At 39.4% G+C, this 27,800-nt stretch overlaps 1 protein-coding gene across 1 annotated transcript in view; it reads left to right on the top strand.

The window, feature by feature from the left end:
* The window catches only part of LOC123772903 (lipase member H), a 29,995-nt gene extending 4,190 nt beyond the window's left edge, over positions 1-25,805 (top strand). The window contains exons 2-10 of the mRNA XM_045766320.2: positions 2,062-2,160; positions 2,824-2,967; positions 10,392-10,592; positions 12,452-12,594; positions 13,356-13,509; positions 15,663-15,760; positions 16,335-16,526; positions 17,893-18,061; positions 23,956-25,805. Coding sequence (XP_045622276.2) covers positions 10,420-10,592; positions 12,452-12,594; positions 13,356-13,509; positions 15,663-15,760; positions 16,335-16,526; positions 17,893-18,061; positions 23,956-24,016 — 990 coding nt within the window. The 5' untranslated portion in view covers positions 2,062-2,160; positions 2,824-2,967; positions 10,392-10,419 and the 3' untranslated portion in view covers positions 24,017-25,805. The remainder of the gene's footprint in view (positions 1-2,061; positions 2,161-2,823; positions 2,968-10,391; positions 10,593-12,451; positions 12,595-13,355; positions 13,510-15,662; positions 15,761-16,334; positions 16,527-17,892; positions 18,062-23,955) is intronic.
* Positions 25,806-27,800: the final 1,995 nt, after the last annotated feature.

Raw genomic sequence — 27,800 nt, 5'->3', positions numbered from 1 at the left:
CCAGTTTGAATAATAAGTTATTCAAAGCATAGGCCAGGAATACCATTCAAATCTTATTAGGGGGAAAAAGTGGACTGGCTTCCCTTTCTTTTGGATGAGAATCTAGCCTTTTCTCATTATATTCTGAGCACACTGAAGTGCTTTGTTGTTGCACTGGTTTAGTGCTTTCTCCTGATAATTATTTTACCATACCTCGCCTTATTGTGTGGTGTTAATTTGGTTCAGCTCTTCGGTGTGCCCAGTTTCCAGTACCTTGGTAGTTTGCTCAAGGCATTCTCAAGGCATTCCTCAAGGCGAGGAATGCCGAGAACTGTCTGTTGACAGTTCTCAGGGGCCAGTTTCAAGCATGTCCTGTCAGAATTATTTATTTATTTATATATATACTAGAAGGTACATTGGGTTTGTGAGGGTACATAGCATGGTGTTTACATTCTTGTAAAGCAAGATTTGTTGCTTGGATTGCTTGCCATCTTTCAGATTTTGGAAAGGGAGCCAGATTTTGATTCTGGCTTCCAGTAGACACTCGTGAATCTTAAAGCCCGGCATGGTACCCAAGAATTTTAACATATTACAAGGATAGCTTCGGGAGACATCAATGGGCTAACTTGAAATAGACATTTTATTACATTCAACCAATGATTGAAATAGGTTTTGGGAACTAGGTACAGTATATGGTAAGGCTATATCCAGGAATTATGCTTGAGGATCACAAGGGAATCTATCCTTAATTATTACAAATAAAGAAATAATTTAAATTGGTAAAAACTTGACAAAAGATAGCTAATAAATATCTCCATTAGTACAGAAACTGAAAATTAAAAAGACAAGTAAATTGAATTTGGCTCTGGCAAGCTGTTCCCTTTTGAATTCTGTGACCCTGGCCAACCTATGTTCACGCTGCACCCTAGACCATTCACCCTGCCAATTTGGGTGAATGGAACATACCCCAAACACATGGCCTCCAACTTTGAACAGACACATTCTCTTACAGTATACCTGTATACTGTATTTTGAAATAATGGAAGATGTTCACAGTCCCCGTGGCGTAGTGGTAAGACGCTCGCCTGGCGTTTCACAAGTGCTTTGTCCTGGGTTCGTATCCTGACCGGGGAGAATTTACTGGGCGCAAATCCTTAACTGTAGCCTCTGTTTAACCTAACAGTAAAGTGGGTTCCTGGGTATTAAACGATTTGGCGGGGTCGTATTCCGGGGAACGTAGGATTAAGGACTTGCCTGAAACGATACACGTGCTAGTGGCTATGCTATACAAGACTGTAAGAACTCTTATACTGTATATATAAGTAAAAATAAATAAATGTTACTTGGTCAGTTATTGGGTGTGGCCATTAACTGGATGGGTAATGTGGATGGCCTCACCTTGGTTAGGCAGATCCTGATAAGCATAACAGACTTGGAATCCCTGAGAATCCCTGAGTGTGCCAGTTATAACAGTATGCCAGTTATAGCAGTATGCCAGTTATAGCAGTATGCCAGTTATAGCAGTATGCCAGTTATAGCAGTATGCCAGTTATAGCAGTATGCCAGTTATAGCAGTATGCCAGTTATAGCAGTATGCCAGTTATAGCTGCATGCCAGTGATAGCAGCATGCCAGTGATAGCAGCATGCCAGTGATAGCAGTATGCCAGTGATAGCAGTATGCCAGTGATAGCCGTATGTCAGTTATAGCCGTATGTCAGTTATAGCAGCATGCCAGTAATAGCAGCATGCCAGTAATAGCAATATATTTGTAATAGCACTGTCAGTAATATTTAGCATTATGCCTGTTATAGTAGTGTCAATGATATTTAACATATGCTAGTAATAAGTGTCGGTAATGGCATCATGCCAGTAATAGTAGTATGCTGGTAATAGGCATATACTTACCATTAATGGCAGGATGCCAGGATTTGTCCATAAAGTTTAGGATGGATGAGCAAGCTGATCAACTAATCCTATTTTTTTGAATGAATACTGAATAATATATTTTTTGTTCAATATGTGTATTATGTTTAATAGATTACAGTGGAAACAATGCTTGTACTAGTACTTTCTATTTGCAGGAGCACAAGTTATCCTTCAAGTGTTTGGACGACAACAGCTACAATCGTGAACTTTGTGGGAGTTATTTTGACAACTACAATAGGTGTAGAGAATTTTGGGTATGTATAGTTATAGATTAAATTGTATTTCTAGAACTCCCAGAACCCCATCAACCAGGTATCAACCAGTATGCAGAACTATTACACTAAGCACTATTCCAGTGTTTTTATCAAGGCTGGCCCCAGGCCGGTGCTCGGGCAGTAGAAGAACTCTGAAACCCTCTCCAGGTAAGCATAGGTTAAGAAATGATCATTATTATTTTTGATCTGATAAATTGTAGTTCTTCTGAAATCCATGAAATAGTATTTAACAGCAGCCGTAGGGAGCCGGTCGGCCGAGCGGACAACACACTGGACTTGTGATCCTGTGGTCTTGGGTTCGATCCCAGGTGCTGGCGAGAAACAATGGCCAGAGTTTCTTTCACCCTATGCCCCTGTTACCTAGCAGTAAAATAGGTACCTGGGTGTTAGTCAGCTGTCATGGGCTGCTTCCTGGGGGTGGAGGCCTGGTCGAGGACCGGGCCGCAGGGACACTAAAGCCCCGAAATCATCTCAAGATAACCTCAAGATTTCCCTGTTCTTCACTCAATATATATTTTGTTTTCCTTGATTCAGTTTTTATGAAATTGTATTACAGTATTACATAAAGATTTTTACACATGTTACTTAGCATTAATTATTGAAAGCGTGTCATTTTACTAATTACATTGTATTATTTTGCAGAACCAAGTTAGGGTAGACCGCCGAAAGGCTGGCATAGTGCCGCACTTGCCACCGGCAGAAGAACGGGACCATATCAAGAAGGAATATATGGAGAAGATGAGAGCAAAGATACAAACACATTGACAGATATTTGCCCATAAATTGGTAGGAATGTTTATGTATTTTCATTATTTATTAATATTTATTTCAAGTTGATGGCAAACTTGTTTTTAAAATTTGGATTTCTGGTGGACATTTGGGACAAACAATAAAGCATACCAGTGTATAGTGTATAATGTTGTGTTGCAGCCTTCAATACAATGTACTACTGCTGAAGAATGTGTGTGCACCAGTGTTTTGAATATCATATAATGACAAAATGTTAAGTGAAAATGTCGCTGTCTTCGATAATTTGGTTGGTGTGTTAAAGGGAAACTGTGCTGCTAGAAACTTGGTATTCTCGCATAATTTGATGGTTATCTGAAGGTTCTTACTGAAGCTTTGAAAGTATCTTATCTACTCAGTCTTTGAGCTGTTTTGTATTGCTATTTTAACTGTTCTCATGTTCAAGAACTAGAGCTTGATGGCAGCACATATTATTTAGAATGGGAGCATTAAGGCCTAAGGTAATGCTCTGTAAAAATATATATACTGTAGCTCTGTGAATTGTATTTTCATTCTTGAAATTAATTAAAACTTTATTACATTACAATGAAATAATTTTTAAATTATGTAATTTTTATAAGGTTTTCTTATTATCATGTTACATGTTTGCATTAATTTTCTTGTATATTTGACGTAATGTGTTGGTTAATATATTGGAATTCATGCAAGATGTATATAATGCATTTTTATCTAAATTTATTTTTTATCGAGCTATTTTATTATTAAACATTTACATTGTCCTGGAACCTGTGATGTATATTTGTAAATAATGAGACATAGAGACATAACATTAGTTTTTCTGCTTGTTACCTCAACCACGTAAATGGAATGAACTAGGAGAGTGATGTGGTGGAGGCTGACTACATACACAGTTTCAAATGTACATGTGATAGAGCTCGAGAATCTAAACACCAGCAGATTGACTGTTGAGAGGCGGGATCAAAGACCCAAAGCTCAACCCCCGCAAGCACAACTAAGTGAGTATATGTATCTCTTGAGTAATTCACCCAACAAAATTTTTCTGTGGATTACATTCCTGGAATGTTAATGCAGACAAGATTTGTGAATATCAGACTGAAGGTAATATCATATAGAGAACATAGGGAATGCTCCAGACTTCCAAAATCCACCTTTTCTCCCCTAAAACTATCTTACCAATCAAGTGCCATACTACTCGAGTGTCATCAGTTGCAGAGTTTTTGCAAGCCTACCAGGGACTATGAGCCACAACCTGGCCCCCCTCAGAGAGAGAAATGGAGCAATGGCCCATGAACACTTTACATTTAAACTGTTATCTTGCTATTGACCAGGGAAGGCGCCCAGAAAGGTAGGCGATTCAAAAGACTATTGCCTGGTTGAAAAGTGCAACCTATGTCCTCACAAGTGCAAAAGAACTCCCCTAGTAAGAATACAAACAAGCAAAACTTTTTCCAACTAACATCCCCCCCTGCTCGTTAACTGCAACACCCCCTACAGGGGAAGGGGTGCCGGCCTGACTTACTCAGGCCAGCACCATCCAGTTCTTTGAATGATGAAAACCACAGATCGAAGCGAAGGAGGCTGTCAGGGTACCTCTGGGGCTCACTCAGACTGGCGTTTCATTACATTCAATGCTGATTTTCTGGGGGAAGCCATGTCAGCTTCCTGAAGTAACTACCCACAGGGAAGAACCTGGGAGGTGGCAGCCCCGCAGAGCACAACCTTACAAAGACGGCTGTCTGCTACAGAAACCCCAAAGCAACACAAAGAAGCAGAGGGCCTGGGACAATCACGAGAGACCTGGCAGCCAGGACCGTGTACGGCCCCCAAAACCCCCAAGCCTGAAAACAGTCCAAAGACATCTGAAAGAGCAGCACACATCCGAACACATCCGGTACAAAAGTAGACCACAGAGGCCAAGGCCAACAAAACAGCCACCAAAAACAAGCACGACCCGAAGAGACCACCACAAACCAAGGCAAAGACAGAAAAGATCCCAGTCCAAAGACTAAGAAGGCTCAGGCAGCGCATGAGCATGTCGGGGGTGAAAAATGCACGAACAAGCTAACGAAATGGAGGGAAGTGACATTTACCCTTAACACAAGCTGCTGCTGCTCCGCCAATGGCACATGATACGAAGCGGCAGTATTTGGCATGAGATGCCGATCCAGGAAAAGCCAAGAGGACAAAAAACCCGGTTCGACACTGATGAAACCTGACGAAGAGAAAGAAAATTGCGGAAAAACTGCCAAGAGACGTCGTACTGTTGCCGAGACGAAAACCACAGGTGGGACACCATGAACAAAGCCGCCTGATCATCAAGCAAGGTGTCCTTATACAGTACTAAAAGAATTATACACATTGTATAATTATAATATACTGTATTGCATCATAAATAGTTCTGATATTAATGCCATATTAATCACCAAGCTTGTTACTGTAAGGCCACTCTGACGTTTCATCACCAATTCCTTCTTTTCATGAATTGGTAATAATTCTGGGAGGGACCCCTCACTATCTACCCACATTTATCTCTGGCACCACCAGGCCATAACTCGATACACCTTGGAGATCCCTCCACTGCTTACCAGGAGTCTGGACCAGAATTTGGCTTACTTTGTGAGGGGTAGGGAAGCAGGGGATCAGAAATAAACCACACATCTTTGGAAAGTGCACTAGCAAGCATTCGGGCACCCCCCCCCCCTAAAAATGACTTTTTGAAAGAAAAAAGGCACTCAAAATGGAATAAGCCAATAATAATTTTTGCTGATATGCCCAACTGCCACCAGATGTCAGCCCAGGTCACTCAAGATTCCAGCCACCTCTCATTGACTTCATGCTTTCATCTAAGTGGTGTTTGCTTTTCCTTGAACATATGTTCTGCTGGGGGCCATTGCTCAATTTTTTGTTAATGCTTCAGGATTGTTACACCAACCACATTGTGTGCGCTCCATGTAGTGGCACATTTCCCCTCCCCCCCTCTTGTCAACACAGCCATGGACTCGTCCCAACCCTGGATGAACCAACTCGCCACAGGTCTGTAGTAGAGTTAAGTAGAATGAGAAGTTCGGATGATGACCCCGTCCGGACGTTGCACCTCTCGTCCTTTTGGCTCACCCGAACGGGAACAGGTCACCTGCATCTTTAGTTGCAGGAGGTACAGGAACTTCTGCAGCCAATGTCCACAAAATAATACAACTGACAAAATTGAAGCTTCTAAGCTGCCGATACCTGTGGAGGAGGCTAAGTACCCCTGATCAATTCTTATCGCTTATATCGAGACTCTTGTTCTGGCTTTCGTTGACAGTTTCACCACGGAATAACACTTGCTCTGGTACCTTCTGACTTTGTTGTCTGGAGCTTGACACACATGCACCAAAGCCCTTTCACTGCTTTCCAAGAATTTTTTTTTAAATTATAGCCTTGCCCACACAATTTGGTTTCCCATATTTAGGAAGTGGAGAACAGAAACACAGACCTTATAAAAGAGCATTTAGTAACAAAAATAAGCATTCTAGAGAAGCATTTATATATCTTCAATATGGCAACTAAATTCTCAAATACCCACCTGGCCACTGATTGTTGGGGGTTTGAAAATTAGATCACACCGGATATTACTTTTACTGGCAGCGCTCATCTTGGCGCATCACAAACTTCTAGTAGTCAAGCAAACTTTAGCCTCTAGTAAATATGATTAATCGTTACTTTAAATGTAATTATCTCAGACTAGCAATGTTAACTTTATCCACAAAATTACAGTAATCATCACCTCAACATGTCATAAGGCTTCAGCCATCAAATTAAATTACACCAAAATGGATGCACTCTTCACAGCATTATCATAAATCATATAGAAAATACATAATTATACACCATAAATGCATCGGTAATAATATTAAAGAAACATCTTGTCTCCCAAGACAAACTAATTCAAGGGACAAGGGGAGAGTTACATGATCTACCTGATTTATGCGACAGATTCCTGTTTCTGTTGACCCTCCACAGAAGCTCTCTCGTCATCACTTTCAGTGATTCTCTTTTCTTAATTAGCATGTTCCTGATACTTTTATTAGCAATCGCCTCCTTTTTCCTCTACCCTTGTACCCATGCACTCATCCTTAATTGCAGCTTCTCCTTTAGGTGACCAGGTATTGGAGGGAGAAGGAACACTGCAACCAGCTTTCGGCCCCCTTTAGCATGAGGCTACCGACAAACTGCCCTCCTTCTGCAAGAAAATCCAGACATATTAACTGACAACTGTAAATAATGCATATGACCTCACACTTAGGGTGTCACACAACTCTGTATACTTGGAGTTAAACAGGTGACCCTGCCCTTCAGGTAACTACACGTCAAAATGTCACTAATTAGTTCCCAGGTAAACAGGAGCCTACATTGGCTCATAGGCTTCTTCACTGCCATGTTGCATTGTCTCACAATCACTGCTGCACTGCACTAAGCTATGAAGCAATAGGCAATCACACATGCTCTCCTTCCTTACTGTAGCACTTGCACTGGCCACAAAGTTGCTTATATAGCAGGACTGCACTTGTAATTCACTGCACTTCATACCTCAGGTACTACTGACTCTTGTAGACCAAATTTTGTGCAATATATGATGACGGTACAACAAAATTTATACCAAGACAGATACGGAACTGGAAAGCAGGATTGGTTCAACAGATATTACATGAGAGGGCCAGAGAATAAGAGATATAAAATGGAAACAATATAGGAAGAGGCTGAACCCTCAAACATACCAGCAATGTAAACAAGCAAACAATTACACGATAGTGAGAAGATAGGTAGAAAGAAATTTTGAGAGATAGTGGACAAATGTAAAACAGAACCAGGCCTGTTCAATAAATTCATTAAAAGTAAATTGCAGGTAACGAATAATATCTAGAGGTTGAAATTGAGGAACACGTTCACTCAGAATGAAATTGAAGCGCGTGTAATGCTAAACGAATAGTTTGAAAGAGTGGTGCAAAATGAGGTTTACAAAGACCCAAACAAAATGCAGATTTCAGAGAACAGAGTACACAGAGGTGTTTCAAAATTAAGTAGAAAAATCACTGAAGCAGCTAGGAAAATCAAAGCAGTTGGCAAGATGGAGTATCCACCTTGGGTTCTGTGGGAAAAATCACTGAAGAAGCTAGGAAAATCAAAGCAGTTGGCAAGATGGAGTATCCACCTTGGGTTCTGTGGGAATGAACATTTGAGCTGAACATTCCACTTCAGTTGATTTTTCAGACATCATTGGCATTCTTGGTGATATTTAGCGCCGTCTGATTATTCCGCACATTTGATGGTGCTACATAGCCTTCCCGGTTTGGTGCCTTCTTTTGATAATTACTTACTTCAGACATCATTATGTACAGAAATCCCTGTAGAAATACAGTACCATATGGAAAAATGCAAATACTGTATATATCGGGTCTACAAAAATGGTAGCAGAAAAGATCCTTTAACTTATAGACCTGTATTACTGACAAGCATGGTAGTCAAAACACTAGACAAAATAATTAAAACCAGATGAGTAGAATACTGTACCTGAAAAAAATGACAGTATGGTTATTGAATAGGAATATCTTGTGTAACAAATGAACTTCGTTTCTATGATAGTCAAAGAGATTTTACACAAAATAAATGGTTAGGTTAAGTGTTTATCTAGATCTAAAAAAAGTCCTTTGTCAGAGTCCCACATAAAAAGTTGTTCTGGAAACTGGAAAATGCTGGAGAGATGTCAGGAAAACTTTCTGACAAGGATGAAAAATGTTCTGATAGAAAAATGACGACAGTAATCGGAGATAATGTACGAGACTGGAGAAATGCAATTACTGGAGTACCAGAGTATTTGTCAAGCACCGGTAATGTCCACTGTCTGTGTAAATGATCTATGAGCAGGAATGCAAAATTATAAGATGTTTGCTGATAAGTTACTAGGGATGATAAAAGAGTTAAACAATTGTTATGCATTTCAAGATGATTTGGACAAAATAAGTGAACTGGAGCAACACTTGGCAGATGGAATTAAATGTGAATAAATGCCACATTATGGAATGTGGAATTTGAGAAAATAGGCCACAGACAACCTCCAAATTATATGAAAAGGCAATAAAGACATTGACATATATCTAGATATAGTTGTGGATAGTAAACTGTCGCCAGAGAACCACACAAAGAAAATTGTATGAGCCTCTGCTATGCTTTCCAACTTCAGCATTGCTTTTAAATACATGCATGGTGAAATATTACTGAAATTATTATTTATATTAATATTAAATATTAAAAAAATTTCACATCTTTGAGACCAAAATTATAAAGATTCGCTACTAGATGGCTTCCAAAATGTAAAAAAACAAGGTTTATGAGAGGCTACTGGCATTAAATATGCCAAAGCTAGAATATAGCAGAAAAAGAAATAGTATGATAATTCTGTTGAAAATATTAACAAGAATCTCTAGAATTGACAGATGAAGTCTCGAAACTTTCAAGTTCGAGAACAGACAATCATAGATTTAAGCTAAGGAAAGAAAAGCACCAAAAAAAATGTTAGAAAGTTCTCTTTTAGTAAATATTGATAGATAGTTGGAACAAGACAAGTGAGATGGTGGTAGATGCCAAAATCATCAGTAGTTTTAAAGTGGGTGCAAATCCATAACTGTAGCCTCTGTTTAACGCAACAGTAAAATGAGTACTTGGTTGTAACAACGATTCTTCGCGGCGGGGATCGTATTCCAGGGACCTGCCCGAAACACTATGCGTACTAGTGGCTTTACAAGAATGTAACAACTCTTCTATAGTTGTTACATTCTTCTTTAAATTCACTTGAACGTGTCCAGCGTAGGATGACTAAGTTAATTCCCCAAATTAGAAATCTTTCATATGAAGAAAGATTAACAAAGCTTAAGTTGCATTCACTGGAAAGGCGAAGAGTTAGGGGTGACATGATAGAGGTTTACAAGTGGATGAATGGACATAACCGGGGGGATATTAATAGGGTATTAAAAGTATCAACACAGGACAGAACACGAAACAATGGATATAAATTGGATAAGTTTAGATTTAGGAAAGACTTGGGTAAATACTGGTTCAGTAACAGGGTTGTTGATTTGTGGAACCAATTGCCGCGTAACATTGTGGAGGTGGGGTCCCTCGATTGTTTCAAGCACGGGTTGGACAAGTATATGAGTGGGATTGGGTGGTTATAGAATGGGAGCTGCCTCGTATGGGCCAATAGGCCTTCTGCAGTTACCTTTGTTCTTATGTTCTTATGTTCTTATATATCTCAAAAAGTGTCATATGACGGTACTGGGAGGATGAGACATCACGAATGTAGCTCTCATCCTGTAAGTTCACTTAGGTAATTACACATGCATACATACATATACAGGAAATAAAATACATTATGCATTATACAGAAAGCTAATATTTATTTTCAGAAGTGACGCCGACACACAATTTAAAGAAATGGACTACTCACTATTAAAACTGTGTCAAAGCAAAGAGTGCATGAAGAAAATGAATGTATGGCACATTGTGGCGGTGTCAACGGTAGTAGCCTTGCTGGCCGTAGTTGTGGTGAAGGTCTATCCCAGCTATCCAAGTGGAAAAGTGGGTGTGCTCTTCTATTACTCAACTAGGTAAGCTGCCATTCAAGCATAAATTTATATATATACGAATATGCTTTACTATTTTTGTTCTTAATATGGTTGAAAGTGAGAAATTAGAAATGAAGTGTAATTTTACAGTAATACATTTTATGGTCACAATATCATAACATTCAAAAGGTTTTGTATTTATTTCTGAATAAGAAAATTTGGTTAATAAGAACCTAAGAATACGGTAGTACAGTAGACCAATTGGCCCATATGAGGCAAGTTAACCTATTTTCACTTCTGTTGTTGTTGTTAATTTAGGGGCAACAATGATTGAGGGATCAGATGCCTCACATGGGCCAATTCTGGCCCATGTGAGGCCAGAATTGGCATACCTGTGAAGGGTTAATTGTGAAGCTTAATGGAGAAATGAATGTCGTCTATTGGCAGAAATGAATGTGCCTCGCGGCAAATAAACATGAACCTACACCAACGTATCAACCTAGGAAAACATGGTGAAATGAGGCGTACACTGCCACCAGATCAAGATCCAAAAACGTACCCACTTCGTGCCTCGAGAAGCACTTCCGTGCCTCTTAGAGAAGCCAAGGTACTTGCATTATCTGGTGCAAAGCACTTCAAAAGGAGAAAAATTCCAAAGGGCAGAACTCCCAAATCTTTGTAGAAGATAACTTGGACCAAAGGCAGGAGCAATGCCAGTGGTAACTAGAAAAAATAAAGCCAATCTCATGTAGTCATGGTGTATTGTGAATTGGGGTTTACACAACAGGAAGACCAAAATGCATGCAAGTGAAGCCTGAAATAGGAACAAATACAAACATAGGCCCTGCAAAGATTTGGGAGTCCAAACGGAATGCCAACAGTAAGCTGAGAATTGTGTGTGAAGAATGGCGTGAACCCTCGAACACTAAGCATATGAATAAGTTATATACTGTATATACATTCTGAAATTCACTCAGAATTGTAAAATGATTTTTTAGGAATTTTCTGAGTAAGCAGAGTGGTGAGGGAGAAAGTGAGAGTGGTGAGGGAGAAAGTGAGAGTGAGGGAGGGAGAAAGTGAGAGTGAGGGAGGGAGAAAGTGAGAGTGAGGGAGGGAGAAAGTGAGAGTGAGGGAGTGAGGAAGTGAGAGTGAGGGAGTGAGGAAGTGAGAGTGAGGGAGTGAGGAAGTGAGAGTGAGGGAGGGAGAAAGTGAGAGTGAGGGAGGGAGAAAGTGAGAGTGAGGGAGGAAGGAAGTGAATGAGGGAGAAAGTCAGAGATAAGGAGAGAGTGTGCTGGTACAGCCAGATGGCTCATTGTCTCCCTTGCCTCATGCCGCCATTATCGTTGCACCTCCAACACCAATGTCTGCCCAATTGAAATATAATTCCACTTTTTCTTACCATCTTTAGCACCATAACTGTATCTGTAAGATATCTTGTTACTAAAAAAGGCAAATTACAGTGCATATACAGTAATGTGAAAATGAACAATAACATTGTACACTGTGATACCATGGGGCAGTATCCACTGTCTAATCAGCTCATTAACTAATTATAATCTGCCTTGCTAGTCGGTTTTATTTGTGATTACTTTATCGCTTATCATTCAATATGTGGTCTGTCCAGTAATACATATTAATAATAGTTTGGCTAATAACTGAAATGTTATTTTAATAGCACTGAACAGATATTTGAAATGTAAAAATTGTACATTGTACTCATAGTCCATCCAGGTATCTGTTTTTTTAAATCCATTTTGAGGGTCAGACAAGAAGTTGTTTATAAATGTATACAACATAGTAAATTTACAAAAATAAATAACTCATATTAGTTTGGTATTTAAATTATTTATTTATATTTGCTGTATTAATAATGGTCAGTGCCACACCTCTCTCTTTACCAGTGTGCATGAAGATAGGAAGGAGTTTCGAGCAACGGAAGAAGGCGTTGCATTATTGCCCGTCGGTCCTCACACACCCATCTTCATTGTAATCCACGGCTACACTGAGTCTTCCATCAGGCCTTGGGTAGTCTCTCTTACTAATGGTAACAACTAGAAACAACTTATTATTTTTCCTTTTATTTTGAATTAATTACCCAAACTAATTTTTCATTACTATCTTGTGTCTGTCACTATGTTCTTAAGAATAAGGTAGCAGTAAAGGCCTAGTTGATTGCTAGTTGCAGTTCCTTGTTGCTAGATCTGGTTTGACCAGTCCAGCAACCAGGAGGCCAGGTCGGGGACCGAGCCGTGGGGACGTTGTGCCCCCGAAATCATTGCAAGGTAGTAGAAACTACAGGCTCATGTAATGCTAGAGACTGATCATCTTTCTGAGGGGAATGCAAGAAAATGGGTTCAGACTAGGGCATGTGGAGAGAGAAGTCAGAAACTGGGACAGAAGTGGTAATGGGGAGCCAGTAAACTGTTGTAATGTCTTCAGTCAGATATGGCTCAGCAGATATACCAAATAGGACAAAGTTCAGTCAAATGTGGAGTTTTTCTAGATTTCATCACTGAAAGTGACATGACTCCAATGGGATCTTCACTGATATTGCTATAGGGAGCATTTGAGTGGAACAGCTTAGAAATGTTAATTGTAAAAATGTGACTGTTATACAGAAGCTTTTTTTATAATACACACACAGCTGGCGGTATTTTTTGCCATTGATATATAGCCTAATGCTGCAATTCTCGGCCTTTTTCCTTTAGATTATACTGCAATATAAACAGAATCTTAATTCTTTTTATTCTGTAAGTGTCACATTGTTTTGTAAATCCATTACAGTAATATTTTTTTCTCCTCCAGCTCTATTGGCTCATGACACGAAGAGTGTTGTCATTCTAGTGGACTACTGGGACCTGCTGACCATATCTCGCCCGTACATGATGATTAACGTCAGAAACATCGCAAATATTACAGCAAGCATGATTGATTTGCTTGTTGTGGAAAAAGGTGTAAAGTATGTGCTTTTCATTATATTAATTCATATTATTTAAAGTATTTTGATGAATATAGTAGTATAATATTATTACTGTATAGCAATTACTGTATTTTATTTTTAGAATTTTCAAGATGCTGGGCTCTTTTGTCAGTAGTAATAGTAGTAGTAGGCATCCATCAGTCTCAGGAGACTATGGAGTTGTACTCTGGTTGTCGGTCTGGAGTGGCCTCACGCACAAAGCCTGGGTAGGTTGATATGGAAAAGCTGTTATCCATGCAGCAGGTCCCCCCCTCTCTCCACGGCACCGAAAGTCTCCAATGGAAAGGCAAACGCCAGTTATGTACTGTAATTCATAACGGGATAAGTACATAATCTCTCAAAAATGCTAGGCATTAGCCTGAATAAGATATAGGTATGATGTTTCTTCTGAATTGGCAGTTTGGATGATATTCATTTTATTGTAGCTGTTCATGGACCATTGTCTGATCCCCAACACCAGTGTATCTAACTGGTTGGCTTCTTGAGATGATTTCTTGAGGTTATCTTGAGATGATTTCGGGGTTTTAGTGTCCCCGCGGCCCGGTCCTCGACCAGGCCTCCACCCCCAGGAAGCAGCCCGTGACAGCTGACTAACACCCAGGTACCTATTTACTGCTAGGTAACAGGGGCATTCAGGGTGAAAGGAACTTTGCCCATTTGTTTCTGCCTCGTGCGGGAATCGAACCCGCGCCACAGAATTACGAGCCCTGCACGCTATCCACCAGGCTACGAGGCCCCTGCAAATGATTGGTGGCTCTGTCTGAGCTGCTGCTATATGAATTAACTCTGGATTTGCAACCTGTCCGCTCAAGTGGTCCCATTGGACAGAAAAATGGTGTACTAAAACACCCACACTGAACCTAACCTAATCTAACCAATGACCCATGCATAGAAAATGTGAACTTTAGTGAGCATCTATGATTTACAGTACATTATACTTTGTCCATTAGGGATTTTGACGTCAAAATGCAATGTATTATTTGAGACGATAGGTTGGGATTTGTCCTCCCCCCTGATTCTTCAACTGGGCTATGTGTTTTTCCATCTTTCCCTTCCTTAGATTCCATTGGATTTATCTTGAGAACATTAGAATAGAGTAAACTGTAGAAGTCCATGTAAATTATTTTAATTTTACTCGAATTGGGGGTGGGCCCAATATAAATTCCGAGAGTAAACAATACTGGTCACCACCTGGCCGCTGGGGTTTGTCTTATTGAGTCTCTTGTTTGGGAATGCTTTTCCCCCTTTTTTTATGTATATAGCCATTCACTTCATGGAGGTTGATGGCTTTCCTCCTTCTTTCCATGGGAGCTGGCTTGGAGAGCAACCAAAGGAGCTAGCTCAAAAATAAAGCACTGCGAGTATTGAAACAGGGCTTTCTGAGCTGTCCTCGGGTTCTCGTTTGTCCTTTTCTGAGCTGTCCTCGGGTTCTCGTTTGTCCTTTACTTCTTGAAGCATTTTGGAGATGTCTAACATAAAGGGAGCTTGCAGCCTCTTCCGATGCTGTTAACATGTTTATAAAGTAGTATGCTACATCAAGTGATGGTTGATGTTGTGAATAGTGGTACTTGAGCAACCAGGGGCCAGATTCACGAAAGCACTTATGCAAATACTTACGAACCTGTACATCTTTTCTCAATCTTTGGCGGCTGTGTTTACAATTATTAAACAGTTAATGAGCTCTGCAGCACCAGGAGGCTGTTTATAAAAATAACAACAGTTGATTAGGAAGTTTTCATGCTTGTAAAGTGTTTAATAAATGTAACCAAAACCGTCAAAGATTGAGGAAAGATGTACACGTCCGTAAGTGCTTTCGTGAATCTGGCCCCTGGACAGCTAAGAAAGTGACATTTCAGTGCTCTTAACTCACTACTTTTCTGCTTAATACAAAATTACCTCTCAACAAACAGTGGATTGGAGGTGCTATTTTACTAGGTGAAAATATTCTTTGGTGTGTTTCACTAATTCTGGGAAGAGATACTGTGTTAATATTTTTTTATAGCTGTAGAATCAAAACCCAAATGTTAATCTTGTGAAAACAGTACAGTATATTTTCCCTTGTAGATTGTATTGTTAAGTAATATTTAAATTAGTTAATTTTAATCAGTTTTTCTTTCATTTGATATCTCCAGGCTGACCAACATTCATGTGATGGGCTTCAGTTTGGGTGGAAGAATTGGTGGACTTGTTGGAGATAGAATACAAACAGGTACCATTGGGAGAATCACTGGTAAGCTTGATATATTATTATAATAGTAATGAGAGGCAGGAGATCATTCCTGTGTGTTTCTTGTGTTCACTTGTATCTGAACCTTGTTCATAGTTTTTGTCACAGTCAGGATCTATTATGACACCCAGGAGAGGTGGCCCACAATTTTTTCCAAGATGGTGTCTGTTTACTGGAGGCCTGAGGAAAGATATGCAAGTCCCGTGTACCCACGGGACTTATAAAGCTTACGATAGACCTAAAAGCGACCCTGATTGCTATGTGCAGTTGAAGGGTTAAGATTTCGTAGCTCGAGTGCAGTATCTTAGCGGCCTACTGAAGGGGCTTTCCTAGAAACAATCTCTTCATTGTACAAGACTGGATATTTACATTTGTTCAACCTGCATTTGCTCCCTAATTTATAAGCCATCGTGATGAAATTTTGTAAACTGTACTGTATCGTAATTGCTATATAATGAGAAATGACTATTAGTTGTCCAATATTAATTTTTTTCTAAAATCTGGCAACTAAAATGCTGGTGTTGAGCATTTACTATCAAATTGATTATATTACTATAATGGTTATGTATTTTTTCAGGTATAGATGCATCATATCCTTGGCTACCACCTAAGACCAAGGATGAGTTCTTAGATGCTGGCGATGCATCTCTCGTGGTCAACATTCGAACTTCCTTCATCGGATCATATTCTCCTCCGGGTCACATTGATTTTTATGCCAATGGAGGACTTTCCCAACCAGGATGTGATGATTGGTTTCTCCCTAACCAAGGTTTGTGTGTTTGTGTTCAGGGAGACTTTATTAATATATACAGTACAGTGTGTACTTAGAATTTTGTAGATATTGTTATATTATGATATTAGCCCTCCAGGTTTTGGCCTCTAGTCTATGGTAGGTGATGTTTTGACTTGCAAGAGTGTCTTGTGTGACATGTTACTTGAAGAGCTTCAAATTTTGATGGGTGTCTTGCAGGTACCATGTTTTATACCCCAAGTATGTCCATTGTGATCTCGGGTGTGCACTGCATTTGATGTCCATTTCCTCGTGTGCTATTATAATATCACCCTAGGTGCATGCCCTGTTTTAGTGGGATTGGGAGTGGGATTTAGTGAGATGTTTACCATCTCTGAAATGGTTTATCAGTATATAGGGATCACTTTTAGAATTTCTGTAGCCTTGCATGTCATGGGGAATTGGTACAGGGGCCATCGGAGCATCTTTATATGAGAAATGGATTGTTGAGTGTAATAGAACATTTCTTAGCTGGTCTCTCAGATGCTTCCATTCCAACCATATTGCCTTATCATTTCAAACTTTCTTGATTGGCTTGGGCCTAAAGTGGATGTTGTGTGCTCTACCGATATGTTTTGTGACTGTTGTAGTCACAGTGGTGGTCGGAGTAACCTTTGTTTACTAACTCCTGAAATAGTTAGCGGAGTGATGCAGTACTTAATTTTCCTTGTATTTTTTATTAGTACTTGGAGGGGTGTTGAGAGTGTTGCTCCCACCATTGTTTTTCTTCCAAACTTTGTGACAAAATCCTTTAAAATGTTTGTGTCACAGTGAGGGGACAAAATCGATGAGAGAGTGGTGGGTAATGTGAATTTTTGTGGCTCTATATATTGGGTCTAGCTTAGTGGTTTTTGACTGATGGGTCAGGGAATCTAAATTCTGATAACTGGTACAGTATAGCTGAATCATTGTGAATTAGCAAGTGGTGAATTTCCTAATTCATCACTTATATGTAGAGCCAAGAGTGTAAAAAGATTGGGAACCACTGCTTTAGCTCATGGAGCATCTGAGTGACTGGATCAGAAAGGGAGTGATGTTTGTATAAATCATTAGGAAAAACAGGAGAAAAACCTGCCTTATTGATGTCAGTGAACCGTTTTTCATGCATTTTTTATACTTTACCTAGACATTTAATATAAGTAAATTGAAAATTCAATATAATGTTAGCAATTAATGTGTTAAATGACTGTAGGAGGAAAACCTACCTTGAGGTGCTTCCTTGAGGTGCTTCCGGGGCTCAGCGTCCCCGCAGCCCGGTCATCGACCAGGCCTCCACCTAGGTGATTGCCTTGCATAAGATTTGTATTCTAACAAATTTTAAGTATCTGTGTTTTATATCTTTCAGCTCATCAAGTCTGCAATCATTACCGCTCGGTTGCCCTTATGATAGAGGCCGTGAAGCACGCAGATGACAGGGTGTTCCCTGCTTGTGGCTGTCCTGATTGGGAGAGCTTTAAAAACCACACCTGTGACTGTCAGACTGTTAATAATTTTGGCTTGTATCCAAATACCAGGTAAGATTTCTTTAATTTAATATGCCTGTAGCTGTCAATCACAATTTCACTATCATTGGTGTCTTTAAAATTTCTACATGTTATTTTTATTTAGTAACTAAAGTTGGTTTATTTTTAAATTCAATGTTTACTTTACTGCCCTCTTCCGAGTGTCACAAAATCAAATACAGAGCAACAACTTGAAACAAAAGTTAGTGAAGCGTTCTAAGATGATTCAATTTTTCACATTAACCATTACCTCACATTTACTGATAATAGTACAAACAAAAATCTTGAGCCATCAATATGCTATGGCAATCAACTTTTAATTCCACCAAACTTGAATACTTTCATAGGCAGACACAATGACGAAAACAAATCATATAATATTAGCAGGTTCAAAATACTGTAAGTACCAGTACTGTATAAGAATAACGTAATATCATACCTCGGAACAAAACTAACTCAAGGGGAATAGGGGAGATGAGTTACTGTCTTATAATAATAATAATAATAATAATAATAATAATAATAATTATAATTCATTGTCGGGGGGACAGGAAGCCAGTGTGTATTCATACATGTTAGGCTTTTATCGAGGTCCCTCCTCCCCCAAGGTCGAATTTTACAGGGTACTGATCCGGCCCAGGATGCAACCCTACAACAAGCTGGCTAACATATGAGTACCTAATTACTGCTAGGTGAACAGGAACATTAGGTGATAGGAAATGGGCCCAACCATTTCTGCTTCACCTGGGATTCAAACCAGGAATTCTCGATTGTGAGTCGAGAACAAACCCGACTGTACTGCCGGGATGCTAAATAATAATAATAATAATAATAATAATAATAATAATAATAATAATAATAATAATAATAATAATAATAATAATAACTTGGCTACAATAGTGGTATTGACGATGATGGACTCCTGGAGTCTTTCTATCATGCAAGTGACCAGAAACAACAGCTGGTAACTCCCTCTTTCCCTCTAGTACTGTACTTGGTGTGCCAGAAGATAGTATCAAAACCCTATGGGGAAAATTGCGAAACGGGACGTGATCAGGCGGCCCACAGATGGAACAGGTGTCCAGATGTCCGCTCATCATCAAGGTTGAATCAGGAGTCAGGTAACTTAGTAGATCGGAGCCGGTCGGCCGAGCGGACAGCACGCTGGACTTGTGATCCTGTAGTCCTGGGTTCGATCCCAGGCGCCAGCGAGAAACAATGGGCAGAGTTTCTTTCACCCTATGCCCCTGTTACCTAGCAGTAAAATAGGTACCTGGGTGTTAGTCAGCTGTCACGGGCTGCTTCCTGGGGGTGGAGGCCTAGTTGAAGACCGGGCCGCGGGGACACTAAAAGCCCCGAAATCATCTCAAGATAACCTCAAGATCTGCCACTGTCTCACCACAGGAGATACACTTCAAAGGGTTGATCCGATCTTCCTGCCAACAGTTGCAGGTTACCAGTGTGTGAACTGGTACCCCAGGCCCTCTCTGTAATGCTGTGTCATTGCAAACAGTGTAGCTTTTCCTCCTAGCTAACACTGCACACATCACTGGTATCTAGCGACTCTATACTTAGACCACCACTTCATGTAAATGCCACTGCAAACTCTGTTACTCTTAAGTTAACTGTTACTAGATTACTGCACTGCACAGACTTGCTGCCACAAAATTCAGCAATAAGACCTGCAGACTTAATACTTCACTGCTCACTGCACTGTCCTTCACTGGATAAGAATGACACGGATTCATTCCTTATTCATTCATTCAAGTTACAATCACTTCACTGCACTGTTCTTACCTTCTGACTTCTTCTGGTCGGGACTGTCCTCGTCGTCATAGGAATTATAGCAAGTAGGATGGGGAACAGGTCTAGAAAACTCTCCGTACTGATTGATCTAATGGTCTTGCGCGCGCACACACACATACACACACACTTGGAATTCAAATGCGGTCCCAGACCTTTAGGTGACTACAACTCGACTTCTGCTATTCTTGACTAATCGACATAAAGTAATACACCTTACAAATATACGCTAGGTTTCTCCTTGTGTCTTCCCAGAGGTCTTCAACTTCCCACAAAGACTTAACTTGGTGTGCGTCTGCGAATTTCAGCAAAATTTGGGAGTAAACACTAGCATGTCTTGTTGTAATGATGGATGAGGAAACGGTGATGCATCTCACACTAGTGAGGCATCTCACTGTCCTCCTCGGAGGTCACGTGACATCAGGTCACCTGTTGATTGGTCCTTGCTTTCAACTTGCTGCCATTCATATCCTTCCTTCACATCTGAGATTCTTGTCATCTTTGCCCTTAGTCCCTCTGGCACTGGAAACTCTGCTCAAGTGATGGTGCCACAACTGCCATTTTGGGAAAAATGGTGGATAGGTGACCCCCTTCCAGAATTTCCTTAAGATTGAAATTTCTTTTAAACTATGCAACTTGCAAACTTCCTAATTGAAATGATCCTTTAACCTGATCCCTGGGCTGTCAAGTGTGTACATGGGGTGGAGAAAATGACTTGACGCTGGGAAAGGTTTGAACGAGACGGTAATCATAACATGTGCTAATTACCTCTCTCAATATTAACGTTTTCATCATATTTAGTTTTCAAATTGTGAAAACTTCACAATTTGAAGTTGTTGCTTCAACAACTTCTGCTGTCAGTGCATTCTAGTTGCTAATCACCCACACAGGGAATGAGGTCCTCCTTATATCTCTTTAACTCAATTGCGTATCCAGCTTCCACCAATGTTCCCCTTATCTCTGTCCTTGTGAAAACTGTTTAAATAGACCTCCTTTATCCACTTTATCTACTACCCACAATATTTTTAATATAGTTATCATATCCCCCCCTGTTTCTTCTCTCCTATAAGGTTGTGAGGTTGAGTTCTCTCAACCTATCCTCATAGCTCAGGCCTCTCAATTCTGGTACTAATCTAGTTGCAAGCTTCTAAACTTTCTCAAGTTTGTTTATACTTCACAAGGTGTGGGTTCCATGCTAGAGCCGCATACTTAAATAATGGTCTCACATGTACTTGAAAACCTTATTTAGATTCTTAAATGACATTCTTATGTTTGCTAACTTCCCATATGCAGCTAATGTTATCCTGGATCACATGAGCTTCTGGTGTTAGTGTTGGGTTTATATTAGTGTTAGAATTATGCCTTTTCTTTGTGGTATTGTTAAATATGTACCACAATACCTCCTGTCTCCCTTACCTATTTTCATTACTTTGCACTTATTTGGGTTAAATTCCAGCAGTCATTTATCTGCACACCCCTGAAGTTTATTAAGGTGTTCTTGCGTTTCCTTTTGGTGAAAAGAGACAATTAGATTTTTATTTGGCTTAACAACATCTTTACTGTAATTTGTAATGCTGGGTATCAACGGTTCAGGTAAGAAGGACACTGTATTTATGTTATGCTCTAACCTGACGGTTATAAATCTTGCAAATAATAGTTGCAAGTAAGGTTTCGTAGAGGCACTTTCAGCATGCACTAGATATTAGTGCAGTACAGTATCTGCATTCCTGGCTCTTACCCATCTTGTAACTGTTTTTCTTAAAGGGGCTGGTCAGTGGTCATTGAGCCTAGCTCTGGCATAACTGAGCCTTAGTCCAACACACCGCTTCTCTGAGACTCGTCCATCGCATTCCAAAATCCAGGACTAGAATCTGGCTCACACTGCACAGTAACGGGAAGCTTGGGAGCTCAGAGACAGGCCAAAAACTGGGCGGGAACCCATCAGAAAGCATAGGCACAAGAAAACAAGCATATGCTTGAAGAAAATTAGGCATCCCTAAACGATGCCATAGGGTAAATATCTTAACTGTGATGCGCCTGACGACCACCATATGGTAGCCCAGGTCACCTGGTGATTCAGCCAGCCTGCTCTCTCACTCTTCCACCTGGTGCTAACAGTTCAACACGTGTAGCCTCTACTGGACCCATCTCTGGCTTTTCACGTTCAGCTAAGGGGTGCTTTCTTCCTTGTCCTGGAACATTAGGTCTGCCAGGGACCATTGCTTTGTTCCTATTTATGCCTCATGATGGTGTAGATGCCACTTACATTGTGCATGCCCTGGTTTTTCATTTCATTCTGACTATAGCAAAGAGTTACCTTCCATGGGATTGGCTTACATATCCCTATACCCTGCCAGAGATACTGCTCTGAGAGGTTGAGGTGACTTCTTTCTCCCAGGCAGCTCATGAAACTTGGTCTACTCTACAAGGCCTATTGATGGGGAGAGAGAGTCTTTCGACTGAGTGCTTGTACACATATATTTCAAATGAAATAATTACTGTACAGTGTGTGCATGTAATTACCTAAGTGTAATTAGAAGATGAGAGCTACGCTTGTGGTGTCTCGTCTTCCTTGCACTCTGTCATATAATGCTTTGACATTACCGACGAGTTTGGCCTCCACACCTTCTAACTTAACTTATTCCAACCATCTACCACTGTATGCGAAAGTAAATTTTCTTGTATTTCTTCGGCAGCTTTGTTTAGTTTGCTTAAGTCTATGATTTCTTCTTCCTGAAGTTATAAGTCTCAATAGTTCTTCCATATCATTCTTGCCGATTGCCATTATTATTTTGTATGTAGTGATCCTATCTCCTCCATTTCTTCTGTCTTCTAATTTTGTCATATTTGTTGCCTCTAACGTCTCCTTGTAGCTCTCGTCTTTCAGTTCCAGAAGCCCTTTAATTGCCTGTCTGCACCTCTTACAGTTTGTTGATGTGCCTCTTAAGATATGAGCACCTTGCAACTGCTGCATATTATGCACATGAACAAGTACAGATCCTTTCAGAAATCAAGCATTAAATGTAGTGAAACATTACAATCTTTTGCTCTGGCCTCCAGTAGCTCTCTGTTTCCACCCTGTTCCCCGTCTTCTGTGTAGGGTTACAGGGGTTCAGCACAGGCAGCTCCAGGGTGAGAGGGCAGGTTGGCTAAGTCGCCAAGGGACCCGAGTTGCCATCTGGTTGCAGTCAAGTGCATCATGGTTAGGGCATTTTCCATGAAAAAAGGATACTATATTTGTTTACCTTAAGGGGTGCCAAATTGTTTTTAAGCAGTCATTTGCATGATTTCCCCTATCTCAGATTTTTTATCTTATCTTGATTTTGCTCTGGAGGGATTTTCACAGGTCAATTTTAAATCTGCAAGCTTCCCTTTATCTCAAAAGAATGTGGCCTATTTCTGTTTTGGCTTCTGATTACTGATAAATGCATTGCTTCAAGCAGATGCATTTCAGAGGCCTGTAGGTGTTGGGCTAAAACTTAGTGGCACTAGAACCAAGCTCAGGAAACCATTAAGAAGCCTGAAAGGGGGGGGGAAGGTTTCATTAAATTTGATGTTTGATTTTTAGTAAACCTATGAAATCGACCACTTCTCTCTCTAGACTGGGATTATATTAGTAAACCTATGAAATCGACCACTTCTCTCTCTAGACTGGGATTATATTAGTAAACCTATGAAATCGAACACTTCTCTCTCTAGACTGGGATTATATTAGTAAACCTATGAAATCGAACACTTCTCTCTCTAGACTGGGATTATATTAGTAAACCTATGAAATCGACCACTTCTCTCTCTAGACTGGGATTATATTAGTAAACCTATGAAATCGACCACTTCTCTCTCTAGACTGGGATTATATTAGTAAACCTATGAAATCGACCACTTCTCTCTCTAGACTGGGATTATATTAGTAAACCTATGAAATCGAACACTTCTCTCTCTAGACTGGGATTATATTAGTAAACCTACGAAATCGACCACTTCTCTCTCTAGACTGGGATTATATTTGAGCTATGCATGTAGAGAGCAGTACAATATACTAATCACTTTATTTGGGTCTTCGCTACAGTGTTTTTATTAATATCTAATTACTTTCCTTTCAGTGCCCTGGGTAAATTCTATTTTTCTACAAATTCAGAGCCTCCATATTCAAGACCACTTTAAAATTATGTTCAATTTTAATGTAGGCTGTATAGTATTCTCTTTTTATTTATGAATCGGCTACTGTCATATTAAAATAATTGAGTGAAAAAACTGTCATATATGTTCCCAGCATTCACAGGAAGGCATCACCTGTGAATGATTTGACTTAATACATTTTATGATGATAGAAACTCTATAAAAAAAAACACAGTAATGAAATAATTCTCAATGTTGGCTTGCTTACTAATTCAGAAATGTCAAGTACTGAATATGAATACCAAGTACTGAATATGGATACCACAATCGATTTGATAATGGTCCAGTCAGACTGAAACGTCATCGTCTTATCATCTTCTAGTGTGTGGTTTGGTCAACATGAATACCAAGGGCCGATATAACGTAAACAATTGTGAGATTGTATATTTTATATGTACTGTGCTGTAATACTTGGTGGTTTTGAACTTTTAAATATACTGTAAATAGAAGACCTCCGCGGGCAATCATAGTGGAACACGTGTTGATAAAATTCAGTACAGTACATTGAGAAGTATATTAGTCAAATGTGTGAACACCGAGAAGCTGGACAATACCCTCAACTATATATATCCAACACTATATTGGAGATGGCAAGGCTTTGCTTTCTCCTCTGTTCTCATTTTGTTCTCACTAGACATCAAGACGGTTCTTGTACTCCCTATGCTCTTCCCCGTATCTTGTCTTGCAATCGACGTCATGCCCCACCATTTATGAACTAGTGATAATGTCATTTTTCTTCTCTTCTATCAACATGTTCCTTGCAAGAAGTAGACCTCAGCTCACCACAATCACCCAAGGAAAATTGAAATTCAGAGCAATGTTGCTAGTAATTAAAATTAATTAATTAGTAGTTGGCTTAAATCAGTAATTGAGTACTTAGTAACTGAGTATAAATTAGTAGTTGAGTACAAATTCATAATTGAGTACTTGTGATTTGTTTGTGTATGGAACATGAAGGATTTACTAGTATTTTATGTTTAATTTTAATTGATTTAATTTTTGTTTCATACTATAGGTTCATTTCTATACAGAATTACTAGTTTCCAGCAGTGTTTTTGTAATGTTAGCAATGAGGAAAGTAGCACAATTATACCTTATCTAGATGAATCTACTATATTTTCTCTAATGTAGTGTAGTGAGAAAGCAGATTTCTCAATAGTTCTGGTGAGTTCAGCAGTAGAGGGCATTAGAATTCTAAACAGGGACATTAGTATTGCTATTTTTTGTAATAATTTGCAGTAAATTTAGAATCTGGAGTCAAGAATTTGATTCTTAGCACAAATGCTGCCATTTGTTATCAAGTGATATAACATTCCCTCGTACTAAAATCTTTTAGTGTTTTAAATATTATTTTGCTTTTCGGCTTAACCTTGCTATACAACTCCTTGAGATTAAAAGCAAAATGCTGTCACTGTAGCTGTGTCTTTTAGGCTGTCTGTTAACCTTTTAATGATGCTTCTTATTCTTAAATCATACATAAACACCACTTGTATCTCTTCTTTCAAAATATCTGATTGGTGTATGTGTTTGTGTATTGGCAAGTAAACTGCAGAAATTATATACGGGTTATGTTAGAAAGATTTGACATGACCACTGTCTCCACCACCGTTCCTGCGCACATGGGGTGGAGATACTCTCCCGGAAAGAATGGAATATACACAAATAGTGGGAAAGAAGGACCTCCGATATTCAGTGAGATGCCAGTTCTTTTGTGATACAAACTTGATTATGTGTAATATACTGGGTAACATAATTATATATCGAGTAAATAAAACTTTGGGTTTTATTCACCTGTATTCACCTGACTACCATATCTAGTGGCCATGGTGGAGGAGAAGAACCTGTGGCATGTGAAATCTTCCCATTTCTTAGGGTGAGTTTTGCATCTGTATTTTAAAGATGATAGCCTCTTGATGTCTTTGGAAGTCAGACTTTTCTCAGGTTAATAGCTCTTGGCGAAGAAGTAATTTATTTTCATTGGGTAAAGACAACCTAACAAGCTTAAAACTTTAATACTGTTTTTGTAACATTAAGTATCTTAAAATGTTGTAACACTCCATTTGCCACTGTGCATGTAGCAGTAATTAAGAACCTGAATGTAAAATGATTGGCAGATCATGTTCTGGGGAAAATTTGGCACTGTCCTACCCAGCTCCAGTCCTTGGACTGAGGACAAATTTTCAATATGCTATGTCTGTAGGTCATTGGTCAATGCAACCACTTCACAATTAAATGCTGCCAGGTTCGATTCCTGTACTGGAAGGAGATGTTTGGGCATAATTTATTACCTTTCACTTGATGCCTCTATTTACTTAGCAGTAAAAAAGTACTTGGGAGCTAAACAACTGTTGTGGAGTGCTATCTTGAGATGATTTCGGGGCTTTAGTGTCCCCGCGGCCCGGTCCTCGACCAGGCCTCCACCCCCAGGAAGCAGTCCGTGACAGCTGACTAACACCCAGGTACCTATTTTACTGCTAGGCAACAGGGGCATAGGGTGAAAGAAACTCTGCCCATTGTTTCTCGCTGGCGCCTGGGATCGAACCCAGGACCACAGGATCACAAGTCCAGTGTGCTGTTCGCTCGGCCGACCGGCTCCCTTGAGCTGGTCGGTCGCCTGCTAGTGACAATTGCTGGCCAAGGGTGGCCTTGATAAGACTAACAGGCTTTCTGTGCCTGACATCAGAAACATTAATTATATATGCCCGAAATCCTGTGCGTACTAGTGGCTTTAAGCATAGTATGTAGTAGTTCTATCTAGAAATCCAATATTCTGTTTGTAACTCATTTTTAATGCATGCACTTTAACCTGAATAAACATTTATTATATTATTATTATTATAATTATTATAATAATAATAATAATATGTGGAACTATAAGACCATGACGGAAAATGAAACAAGAATTACTCAAATGCTTTCATGTATATTTCAACACATCTTCAGAAGTTGTTGACAAGACTACACACCAGAAGGTGAAGGGACGACGACATTTCGGTCCATCCTGGACCATTCTCAAGTCAAGTGTCTCGAGTAGTAATAACATCTTCAGAAGTTATTACTGCACTTCTGAAAATGTGTTGAAATATACTGTCAACAAAAGCACTCGAGTAATTCTTATTTCATTTTCATGTGTGGGCGACATTTTCACATTATTTATAATGTGTTAATTTCTTCATGATGAATAATTTTCTAATCATCATACTCATTGGTTGAAATCTTAGAACTTGAATGACTTTTAGTAAAGCTAATAGAGCATTATGATTGGTTGATACCTGGTTGTCTTGAGTCTAATTAATTTTGTAATTAAATAATAGGGTAATTCATTATTCAACTAAATATTTGTACTTGATTAAGGTACCACACGTGTATTGTTTTGCACTTCTTCATTTAGAATTATTTTTAGGTTCTTGGACTATTTGTAAAGTTTATGCAGATCATTTTCCGTGAAAGTCTCCTGTTTGTTGCCTAACATAACATAAACATTCATAGTATCCACAAATTTCAGGATGTTTGAGATGTTTGTTAATGTTTATAAGATGTTTATAAGTTATGTGATGTTGAGATGTCTGTTATCAATGTTTCTTGAACATAAGTCAAATGTTTCACCTTTTAAATAGTATGTTCATGATCCATTATAAGATATAGTGGATGTATATATCACATTGTATAATATACTGGTGTATTTTAAATTCTTAAATGCATGGAACTTGATATGACCAATCAGGAGTTAATTTAAAAGCTCCTTGAAAGAGATGAATGTCGTCTATGC

Source organism: Procambarus clarkii, chromosome 12, assembly GCF_040958095.1.
Source record: "Procambarus clarkii isolate CNS0578487 chromosome 12, FALCON_Pclarkii_2.0, whole genome shotgun sequence".
NCBI lineage: Eukaryota > Metazoa > Arthropoda > Malacostraca > Decapoda > Cambaridae > Procambarus > Procambarus clarkii.
Note: the sequence above shows the minus strand (reverse complement) of the source record. Positions and strands in the feature narration are given on the sequence as shown.